Raw genomic sequence first — 12,254 nt, forward strand, 5'->3', positions numbered from 1 at the left:
GGGGTGTTACTGTGTCATAGAGGACAGTGAGGACAGTGGGGTGTTATTGTGTCATAGAGGACAGTGAGGACAGTGAGGTGTTACTGTGTCATAGAGGACAGTGAGGTGTTACTGTGTCATAGAGGACAGTGAGGACAGTGGGGTGTTACTGTGTCATAGAGGACAGTGAGGACAGTGGGGTGTTACTGTGTCATAGAGGAGAGTGAGAACAGTGGGGTGTTACTGTGTCATAGAGGACAGTGAGGTGTTACTGTGTCATAGAGGACAGTGGGGTGTTACTGTGTCATAGAGGACAGTGAGGTGTTACTGTGTCATAGAGGACAGTGGGGTGTTACTTTGTCATACAGGACAGTGGGGTGTTACTGTGTCATACAGGACAGTGGGGTGTTACTGTGTCATAGAGGACAGTGGGGTGTTACTGTGTCATAGAGGACAGTGAGGTGTTACTGTGTCATAGAGGACAGTGAGGACAGTGAGGTGTTACTGTGTCATAGAGGACAGTGGGGTGTTACTGTGTCATAGAGGACAGTGAGGTGTTACTGTGTCATAGAGGACAGTGAGGACAGTGGGGTGTTACTGTGTCATAGAGGACAGTGAGGACAGTGAGGTGTTACTGTGTCATAGAGGACAGTGAGGTGTTACTGTGTCATAGAGGACAGTGAGGACAGTGGGGTGTTACTGTGTCATACAGGACAGTGGGGTGTTACTGTGTCATAGAGGACAGTGGGGTGTTACTGTGTCATAGAGGAGAGTGAGGTGTTACTGTGTCATAGAGGACAGTGAGGACAGTGGGGTGTTACTGTGTCATAGAGGACAGTGAGGACAGTGAGGTGTTACTGTGTCATAGAGGACAGTGAGGTGTTACTGTGTCATAGAGGACAGTGAGGACAGTGGGGTGTTACTGTGTCATAGAGGACAGTGAGTACAGTGGGGTGTTACTGTGTCATAGAGGACAGTGGGGTGTTACTGTGTCATAGAGGACAGTGAGGACAGTGGGGTGTTACTGTGTCATAGAGGACAGTGGGGTGTTACTGTGTCATAGAGGACAGTGAGGTGTTACTGTGTCATAGAGGACAGTGAGGTGTTACTGTGTCATAGAGGACAGTGAGGTGTTACTGTCTCATAGAGGACAGTGAGAACAGTGGGGTGTTACTGTGTCATAGAGGACAGTGAGGTGTTACTGTGTCATAGAGGACAGTGGGGTGTTACTGTGTCATAGAGGACAGTGAGGTGTTACTGTGTCATAGAGGACAGTGGGGTGTTACTTTGTCATACAGGACAGTGGGGTGTTACTGTGTCATAGAGGACAGTGAGGACAGTGAGGTGTTACTGTGTCATACAGGACAGTGGGGTGTTACTGTGTCATAGAGGACAGTGGGGTGTTACTGTGTCATAGAGGACAGTGAGGTGTTACTGTGTCATAGAGGACAGTGAGGACAGTGGGGTGTTACTGTGTCATAGAGGACAGTGAGGACAGTGAGGTGTTACTATGTCATAGAGGACAGTGAGGTGTTACTGTGTCATAGAGGACAGTGAGGACAGTGGGGTGTTACTGTGTCATAGAGGACAGTGAGGACAGTGGGGTGTTACTGTGTCATAGAGGACAGTGGGGTGTTACTGTGTCATAGAGGACAGTGAGGTTTTACTGTGTCATACAGGACAGTGGGGTGTTACTGTGTCATACAGGACAGTGAGGTGTTACTGTGTCATAGAGGACAGTGGGGTGTTACTGTGTCATAGAGGACAGTGGGGTGTTACTGTGTCATAGAGGACAGTGGGGTGTTACTGTGTCATACAGGACAGTGGGATGTTACTGTGTCATACAGGACAGTGAGGTGTTACTGTGTCATAGAGGACAGTGGGGTGTTACTGTGTCATAGAGGACAGTGGGGTGTTACTTTGTCATACAGGACAGTGGGGTGTTACTGTGTCATACAGGACAGTGGGGTGTTACTGTGTCATAAAGGACAGTGGGGTGTTACTGTGTCATAGAGGACAGTGAGGTGTTACCGTGTCATACAGGACAGTGAGGTGTTACTGTGTCATAGAGGACAGTGGGGTGTTACCGTGTCATACAGGACAGTGAGGTGTTACTGTGTCATAGAGGACAGTGGGGTATTACTGTGTCATAGAGGACAGTGGGGTGTTACTGTGTCATAGAGGACAGTGGGGTGTTACTTTGTCATACAGGACAGTGGGGTGTTACTGTGTCATACAGGACAGTGGGGTGTTACTGTGTCATAGAGGACAGTGGGGTGTTACTGTGTCATAGAGGACAGTGAGGTGTTACCATGTCATACAGGACAGTGAGGTGTTACCATGTCATACAGGACAGTGAGGTGTTACTGTGTCATAGAGGACAGTGGGGTGTTACCGTGTCATACAGGACAGTGAGGTGTTACTGTGTCATAGAGGACAGTGGGGTGTTACTTTGTCATACAGGACAGTGGGGTGTTACTGTGTCATACAGGACAGTGGGGTGTTACTGTGTCATAGAGGACAGTGGGGTGTTACTGTGTCATAGAGGACAGTGAGGTGTTACTGTGTCATAGAGGACAGTGAGGACAGTGGGGTGTTACTGTGTCATAGAGGACAGTGAGGACAGTGAGGTGTTACTGTGTCATAGAGGACAGTGAGGTGTTACTGTGTCATAGAGGACAGTGAGGACAGTGGGGTGTTACTGTGTCATACAGGACAGTGGGGTGTTACTGTGTCATAGAGGACAGTGGGGTGTTACTGTGTCATAGAGGACAGTGAGGTGTTACTGTGTCATAGAGGACAGTGAGGACAGTGGGGTGTTACTGTGTCATAGAGGACAGTGAGGACAGTGGGGTGTTACTGTGTCATAGAGGAGAGTGAGAACAGTGGGGTGTTACTGTGTCATAGAGGACAGTGAGGTGTTACTGTGTCATAGAGGACAGTGGGGTGTTACTGTGTCATAGAGGACAGTGAGGTGTTTTTGTGTCATAGAGGACAGTGGGGTGTTACTTTGTCATAGAGGACAGTGGGGTGTTACTGTGTCATAGAGGACAGTGGGGTGTTACTTTGTCATACAGGACAGTGGGGTGTTACTGTGTCATACAGGACAGTGGGGTGTTACTGTGTCATAGAGGACAGTGGGGTGTTACTGTGTCATAGAGGACAGTGAGGTGTTACCGTGTCATACAGGACAGTGAGGTGTTACTGTGTCATAGAAGACAGTGGGGTGTTACCGTGTCATACAGGACAGTGAGGTGTTACTGTGTCATAGAGGACAGTGGGGTGTTACTTTGTCATACAGGACAGTGGGGTGTTACTGTGTCATACAGGACAGTGGGGTGTTACTGTGTCATAGAGGACAGTGGGGTGTTACTGTGTCATAGAGGACAGTGAGGTGTTACTGTGTCATAGAGGACAGTGAGGACAGTGGGGTGTTACTGTGTCATAGAGGACAGTGAGGACAGTGAGGTGTTACTGTGTCATAGAGGACAGTGAGGTGTTACTGTGTCATAGAGGACAGTGAGGACAGTGGGGTGTTACTGTGTCATACAGGACAGTGGGGTGTTACTGTGTCATAGAGGACAGTGGGGTGTTACTGTGTCATAGAGGACAGTGAGGTGTTACTGTGTCATAAAGGACAGTGAGGACAGTGGGGTGTTACTGTGTCATAGAGGACAGTGAGGACAGTGAGGTGTTACTGTGTCATAGAGGACAGTGAGGTGTTACTGTGTCATAGAGGACAGTGAGGACAGTGGGGTGTTACTGTGTCATAGAGGACAGTGAGGACAGTGGGGTGTTACTGTGTCATAGAGGAGAGTGAGAACAGTGGGGTGTTACTGTGTCATAGAGGACAGTGAGGTGTTACTGTGTCATAGAGGACAGTGGGGTGTTACTGTGTCATAGAGGACAGTGAGGTGTTACTGTGTCATAGAGGACAGTGGGGTGTTACTTTGTCATACAGGACAGTGGGGTGTTACTGTGTCATACAGGACAGTGGGGTGTTACTGTGTCAAAGAGGACAGTGGGGTGTTACTGTGTCATAGAGGACAGTGAGGTGTTACTGTGTCATAGAGGACAGTGAGGACAGTGGGGTGTTACTGTGTCATAGAGGACAGTGAGGACAGTGAGGTGTTACTGTGTCATAGAGGACAGTGAGGTGTTACTGTGTCATAGAGGACAGTGAGGACAGTGGGGTGTTACTGTGTCATAGAGGACAGTGAGGACAGTGGGGTGTTACTGTGTCATAGAGGACAGTGGGGTGTTACTGTGTCATAGAGGACAGTGAGGACAGTGGGGTGTTACTGTGTCATAGAGGACAGTGGGGTGTTACTGTGTCATAGAGGACAGTGAGGTGTTACTGTGTCATAGAGGACAGTGAGGTGTTACTGTGTCATAGAGGACAGTGAGGTGTTACTGTGTCATAGAGGACAGTGAGGTGTTACTGTCTCATAGAGGACAGTGAGAACAGTGGGGTGTTACTGTGTCATAGAGGACAGTGAGGTGTTACTGTGTCATAGAGGACAGTGGGGTGTTACTGTGTCATAGAGGACAGTGAGGTGTTACTGTGTCATAGAGGACAGTGGGGTGTTACTTTGTCATACAGGACAGTGGGGTGTTACTGTGTCATAGAGGACAGTGAGGACAGTGAGGTGTTACTGTGTCATACAGGACAGTGGGGTGTTACTGTGTCATAGAGGACAGTGGGGTGTTACTGTGTCATAGAGGACAGTGAGGTGTTACTGTGTCATAGAGGACAGTGAGGACAGTGGGGTGTTACTGTGTCATAGAGGACAGTGAGGTCAGTGAGGTGTTACTGTGTCATAGAGGACAGTGAGGTGTTACTGTGTCATAGAGGACAGTGAGGACAGTGGGGTGTTACTGTGTCATAGAGGACAGTGGGGTGTTACTGTGTCATAGAGGACAGTGAGGTGTTACTGTGTCATAGAGGACAGTGAGGTGTTACTGTGTCATAGAGGACAGTGAGGTGTTACTGTGTCATAGAGGACAGTGGGGTGTTACTGTGTCATAGAGGACAGTGAGGTGTTACTGTGTCATAGAGGACAGTGATGTGTTACTGTGTCATAGAGGACAGTGAGGTGTTACTGTGTCATAGAGGACAGTGAGGTGTTACTGTGTCATAGAGGACAGTGAGGTGTTACTGTGTCATAGAGGACAGTGGGGTGTTACCGTGTCATAGAGGACAGTGAGGTGTTACTGTGTCATAGAGGACAGTGAGGTGTTACTGTGTCATAGAGGACAGTGAGGTGTTACTGTGTCATAGAGGACAGTGGGGTGTTACTGTGTCATACAGGACAGTGGGGTGTTACTGTGTCATAGAGGACAGTGGGGTGTTACTGTGTCATAGAGGACAGTGGGGTGTTACTGTGTCATAGAGGACAGTGAGGTGTTACTGTGTCATAGAGGACAGTGAGGTGTTACTGTGTCATAGAGGACAGTGAGGTGTTACTGTGTCATAGAGGACAGTGAGGTGTTACTGTGTCATAGAGGACAGTGAGGTGTTACTGTGTCATAGAGGACAGTGGGGTGTTACTGTGTCATACAGGACAGTGGGGTGTTACTGTGTCATAGAGGACAGTGGGGTGTTACTGTGTCATAGAGGACAGTGGGGTGTTACTGTGGTATACAGGACAGTGAGGTGTTAGGGTTATGTTGAACAAACTGTAGATTGGACTTCAAACAACACTTTTTCAACTTTACATTTCATATATTCCCTTACTTACTTGGTGGTTAGCTAGGAACTAAAACTACTTCTATTAAGAATGTCGGAGAATAGATAATGATATAATCAAATCCATGAGAGATTCCTCTGTTTCTGCTCCCTTTCCAGTACCATCTCCACTCAAACACACAGAGAGAGGACATTCATCTGTGACTCGGACTCTTCGTGCCTCTGAACTGTTACTTTAAAAGGACTGCTGGTTCACTCCCAGCACGTATTTATGTTTGTTCCTCTGAGATGGGCCTTAGAGTGCTCTTCCTTCTACACATAGCAGGGCTCCCTTATCCAGAGCGACTTACAGTAGGGAGTGAACGCTTGTTCACTAAACGCAGGCCCTGGTTTAATTCCCTGGTTAAAGGCCCTGGGTAAACGCTCTGGGTAAAGGCCCTGGTTAAAGGCCCTGGGTAAAAGCCCTGGGTAAAGGCTGTGGGTAAATGCCCTGGTTAAAGGCCCTGGGTAAATGCCCTGGGTAAATGCCCTGGTTAAATGCCCTGGTTAAAGGCCCTGGGTAAAGGCTCTGGGTAAATGCCCTGGGTAAAGGCCCTGGTTAAAGGCCCTGGGTAAAGGCCCTGGGTAAAGGTTGTGGGTAAATGCCCTGGGTTAAGGCTCTGGGTAAAGGCCCTGGGTTAAGGCCCTGGTTAAAGGCCTGGGTAAAGGCCCTGGTTAAAGGCCCTGGGTAAAGGTCGTGGGTAAATGCCCTGATTTAATGCCCTGGTTAAAGGCCCTGGGTTAAGGCCCTGGGTAAAGACCTGGTTAAATGCCCTGGTTAAAACCCCTGGGTAAAGGCCTGGTTAAAGGCCCTGGTTAAAGGCCCTGGTTAAAGGCCCTGGGTAAATTCCTTGGGTAGGTTGTGGGTAAATGCCCTGTTTAAAGGCCCTCTAACAGCTCTCTGTAAGGCCCCAGTGTTGGTAAATGCCCTTGTTTAAAGGTCCCTGGTTCACACGCCCTCGTTAAGCCCAGGTCGTGGATAAATGCCCTGATTTAATGACCTTTCACACACTCTCGGTCCCCAGTGTTGACTGGTAAATGCCCTGGTTAAAACCCCTGGGTAAAGGCCTGGTTAAATGCCCTGGTTAAAGGCCCTGGTTAAAAGTCCTTTCACACTCTCTCCCCAGTGTTGATGAATGCCCTGTTTAAAGATCCTTTCACACACTCTCTCCCCAGTGTTGATGAATGCCCTGTTTAAAGATCCTTTCACACTCTCTCCCCAGTGTTGATGAATGCCCTGTTTAAAGATCCTTTCACACTCTCTCCCCAGTGTTGATGAATGCCCTGTTTAAAGATCCTTTCACATTCTCTCCCCAGTGTTGATGAATGCCTGTTTAAAGATCCTTTCACATTCTCTCCCCAGTGTTGATGAATGCCCTGTTTAAAGATCCTTTCACCAACTCTCTCCCCAGTGTTGATGAATGCCCTGTTTAAAGATCGTTTCACATTCTCTCTCCCCAGTGTTGATGAATGCCCTGTTTAAAGATCCTTTCACATTCTCTCCCCAGTGTTGATGAATGCCCTGTTTAAAGATCCTTTCACATTCTCTCTCCCCAGTGTTGTGGTCCTGTGGGAAAGGGGAACAAGTCCCCGTGGCAAACTCCTATTAGCAGCTCAGCCGTCGTCATAACAAACAGATATGCTGTGAGATAGCAGGGCAGAATTGCAGGCCTGGCATGTAGGGACCTGGTTTAAAAACCAGTCAAAAAGTATGTCATTTTAGGCAACAAAATGGGGGGGGGGAAAGGGGCGGATCCTTAAGAGGTTGAGTTAGCATGTCCATGTAACGTGTAACGTGCTAGGGAACATGGATAAACAGTACCGACACACCAGGCAAGGGTGACAGGGAGGGCGGGGCATGACTTCTATTCTCAGCCCCTCGTAAAACAGAACAGATGGTTCTCCTAAAGAGTGAACCAGTAGCTCCCTTTGATAGTGTTGAAGTATCAGGGGAACTTTCAGACAGAGAGTCAACAGCAACACATAGAGAGAGCATGTTTTCTTACTCAAACAAACTCTGGATAAGCTGGGTGTGGCGCATAAAGTGACTGCAGTCCCCAGTGTGTGAGAGAGTGCTAAGACTGGTGTGTGTGTGTGTGTGTGTGTGTGTGTGTGTGTGTGTGTGTGTGTGTGTGTGTGTGTGTGTGTCTGTCTGCATGCGTGCGTTCTGTGTCCACAGGCAAGCATGAGGAGAGGAAGGACGAACATGGATTCGTGTCCAGATGCTTCACCAGGAAATACACGTAAGTAACACAACATCCTCGTCAATGTTTCATGCCAGCAATACAACTGCACTCTTGTCAAAGAACCTGGAAGACTGTGCAACAAATAAATAATCCGCTGTTGCATAACGCGTTGTCACAATTCGTCACCACGACGAAATAGGAATCATAAAAACATATGGAGTAGAGCCTCTGTCAATGACTGGACAGAATAGTCTCTCCCATTTGTTTCACAGATTAAGTTGACTCGGACTCCTTTTAACCTTGATTTCGTCAACAACTAAAATCCATCAAGCCTGTAGACGGTTGATTGGTCAAGCCTGTAGAGGGTTGATTGGTCAAGCCTGTAGACGGTTGATTGGTCAAGCCTGTAGATGGTTGATTGGTCAAGCCTGTAGACTGTTGATTGGTCAAGCCTGTGGACTGTTGATTGGTCAAGCCTGTAGACTGTTGATTGGTCAAGCCTGTAGACTGTTGATTGGTCAAGCCTGTAGACGGTTGATTGGTCAAGCCTGTAGACGGTTGATTGGTCAAGCCTGTAGACGGTTGATTGGTCAAGCCGGTAGACGGTTGATTGGTCAAGCCGGTAGACGGTTGATTGGTCAAGCCTGTAGACGTTTGATTGGTCAAGCCTGTAGACGTTTGATTGGTCAAGCCTGTAGACGTTTGATTGGTCAAGCCTGTAGACGTTTGGTCAAGCCTGTAGACGTTTGATTGGTCAAGCCTGTAGACGGTTGATTGGTCAAGCCTGTAGATGGTTGATTGGTCAAGCCTGTAGAGGGTTGATTGGTCAAGCCTGTAGATGGTTGATTGGTCAAGCCTGTAGAGGGTTGATTGGTGAAGCCTGTAGACGGTTGATTGATCATGCCTGTAGACGGTTGATTGATCATGCCTGTAGACGGTTGATTGATCATGCCTGTAGACGGTTGATTGGTCAAGCCTCTAAAGGGTTGAGTGTAGTGGAAGGCAGAGCGAAGCATCACCGGCAGTGACTGACTGTGTCTGTATAGTACAGCTCTCTTCCGCGTAAGCTGAGCTCCACAAGACTCTGTCGCCATCCAGGGGCCACTACACCTACCATGAATCTGGAGTCAACACTACACATACCATGAATCTGGAGTCAACACTACACATACAGTACCATGAATCTGGAGTCAACACCACACATACAGTACCATGAATCTGGAGTCAACACCACACATACAGTACCATGAACCTGGAGTCAACACTACACATACAGTACCATGAATCTGGAGTCAACACTACACATACAGTACCATGAACCTGGAGTCAACACTACACATACAGTACATTAATCTGGAGTCAACACTACACATACAGTACCATGAACCTGGAGTCAACACTACACATACAGTACCATGAATCTGGAGTCAACACTACACATACAGTACCATGAACCTGGAGTCAACACTACACATACAGTACCATGAACCTGGAGTCAACACTACACATACAGTACATTCATCTGGAGTCAACACCACACATACAGTACCAGGAACCTGGAGTCAACACTACACATACAGTACATTAATCTGGAGTTGTCACAATAGTTGAAGCCGTGTTGAATGGACCAAACTGCAGACGGAATGTGGATACTCATCTTTTTAATATAGAAGAGCAAAGCATCACTTTAGTTCATTTAGTAAATATTTTCTTAACTCTATTTTTCTTAAAACTGCATTGTTGGTTAAGGGCTTGTCAGTAAGCATTTCATGGTAAGGTCTATACCTGTTGTATTCGGCGCATGTGACAAATACAATTTGATTTGATCTGAATTACATTGAAGAAAATGTTAAAAGATGTCTCAATTAATTATTTTATAGACAGCATCCAAATAGTAACCTTCCTTCCTTCCTTCCTTGAGTCCTCTTACTCCTCCTGGAGAATAAGCCATTGGCAACAGCTTCTCAATGTATCTGGTGTTGTACGATATCCTGACTGCGCTGTTTCCCCTAGAGCTTAGACACCAGGAAATCTGAATAAAGTATCAGATGAATAAGATAAGATGAAGATATATCGAGAGATAAAAGCGCTGTCTACCTCCAGTAAAGTATTGCATCCATGAACTATGGTCTCTTGTCCTTCCTTCTCCAGCCTGCCCTCTATGGCCGACGCTGAGAAGGTGACGTCCACCCTGTCCTCTGAGGGAGTTCTGACCGTGGAGGCTCCTCTGAACAAGCAGGCCATCAAGGCTGCAGAGATCTCCATTCCTGTCACCATGGGCAGCAGCAAGACCAAAACCCTGACGACATGACGATGAGGAAGAAGAGGAGTGAAGAAACTCCACACACACACACACACACACACACACACTCAGATGAACACACACATTTATCCTAGACACAGAGGAAATTGTGAGACAGGCGGGGGGGTAGGTAAAACGGTGATATTTCCACACTGACTGTATAGTTACAGTAAGCTCTTGAAATGCATCAACAAAATGTTTCACACACACGCCTTGAACATTGTGAGGGAGAAACAAGATACATTAGGGATTGCCCTCTCTCTCATTCAACCCCTCTCTCTCTCGCTCTCTCTCACTGTCTGTCTGTCTGTCTGTCTGTCTGTCTGTCTGTCTGTCTGTCTGTCTGTCTGTCTGTCTGTCTGTCTGTCTGTCTGTCTGTCTGTCTGTCTGTCTGTCTGTCTGTCTGTCTGTCTGTCTGTCTGTCTGTCTGTCTGTCTGTCTGTAATGAACTCAGCTCTGTGTAGCTGGCTGTCAACACATCTACACCATCTACCATGCTATATCTCATACTCCAGTAATTACTATATGCATTGAATCAGGGGACAAAAACTGTTGCACACACACACACACACACACACACACACACACACACACACACACACACACACACACACACACACACACACACACACACACACACACATTCACACACACCCTCCTCATCTATATTATGTGCTTGTTAGACACTGAAATCTATTACATCTGCAAACAGTGACTACAACCCTGCTGCTGTCTGTCTGCATTGTCCACTTGCTCTCTCTCTCTCTCTCTCTCTCTCTCTCTCTCTCTCTCTCTCTCTCTCTCTCTCTCTCTCTCTTCACAGCCAATAAGACACCAGTGATAATGTACTCTGATCCCAGATCATTTTGTTGACAATGACTATCGGAGTTGTAAAGACTGCACAAACTGATCTGGGACCAGGCTAGTAGTACAGCACAGAACCAAATGGGCCAGCACATCTGGCTATTCCACTCATTGAAATAGAATTACATTCTATTCCTTTTATTTTCATGTTTTCACCATCCACTGACTGTTGCAGGAAAATCACTGTTGGAAAGCTGTATCCCATGTAAAACGTTGAATAAAGAAAAATCCTAATACAATCTGTTGGCTGTTCTTATTTAGTAAGATGTGATCTGAGTCATGTAGCACAATTACGAACGTGTTGTTTTGAGCGATATGATATCAATGATGTCTGTTTTGATTTAACTGGCAGTGGCATCGGTAGCCTCTGTGTTAAGTCTGAAGATAAATAGAGAGACAGAGAGAAAAGAGCGACAGATATCTGTTAGATGGATGCCTGGACCTGAGATTGAGAAATAATGCTGCGAATCACATCACAATACACATGACGGGGGTGTGATGATCCGTGATTGCGTCACGCACTTGTTTCCATGGTCACGGGTAGAGGACTCACACCAAGTGTTGAAGGGCTCAATTCAATCCGTACTCAAATTGAGCGCCACAGCAAGCTTGAAATATAAAAGTAATTTCCGATTGAGCCGACATACGCAGCGTTTACCGTGACTGCGATCTCCGCTAACGCGGGAAACATTGCCTTTAAATGTCAATCGGGCTACAATGCAGAACTTCAGTGCTACAGATTGAATCGAGCACTAGTAATTATCCATACGGGTGATAGTATTTATCCATAGAGGTGTTAGTAATTATCCATAAGGGTGTTAGTAATTATCCATAGAGGTGTTAGTATTTATCCATAGAGGTGTTAGTATTTATCCATAGAGGTGTTAGTATTTATCCATAGAGGTGTTAGTATTTATCCATAGAGGTGTTAGTATTTATCCATAGAGGTGTTAGTATTTATCCATAGAGGTGTTAGTAATTATCCATAGAGGTGTTAGTAATTATCCATAGAGGTGTTAGTATTTATCCATAGAGGTGTTAGTAATTATCCATAGAGGTGTTAGTAATTATCCATAGAGGTGTTGTGTTAGTAATTATCCATAGAGGTGTTGTGTTAGTAATTATCCATAGGGGTGTTGTGTTAGTAATTATCCATAGAGGTGTTAGTATTTATCCATAGAGGTGTTAGTAATTA

At 46.5% G+C, this 12,254-nt stretch overlaps 1 protein-coding gene across 1 annotated transcript in view; it reads left to right on the plus strand.

Moving 5' to 3' along the window:
- hspb1 (heat shock protein, alpha-crystallin-related, 1) overlaps positions 1-11,298 on the plus strand; it is a 16,177-nt gene extending 4,879 nt beyond the window's left edge. Inside the window, exons 2-3 of the mRNA XM_014198203.2 lie at positions 7,887-7,950; positions 10,045-11,298. Coding sequence (XP_014053678.1) covers positions 7,887-7,950; positions 10,045-10,204 — 224 coding nt within the window. The 3' untranslated portion in view covers positions 10,205-11,298. The remainder of the gene's footprint in view (positions 1-7,886; positions 7,951-10,044) is intronic.
- Positions 11,299-12,254: the final 956 nt, after the last annotated feature.

This window comes from Salmo salar, chromosome ssa04 (genome assembly GCF_905237065.1).
Source record: "Salmo salar chromosome ssa04, Ssal_v3.1, whole genome shotgun sequence".
Taxonomy (NCBI): Eukaryota; Metazoa; Chordata; class Actinopteri; order Salmoniformes; family Salmonidae; genus Salmo; species Salmo salar.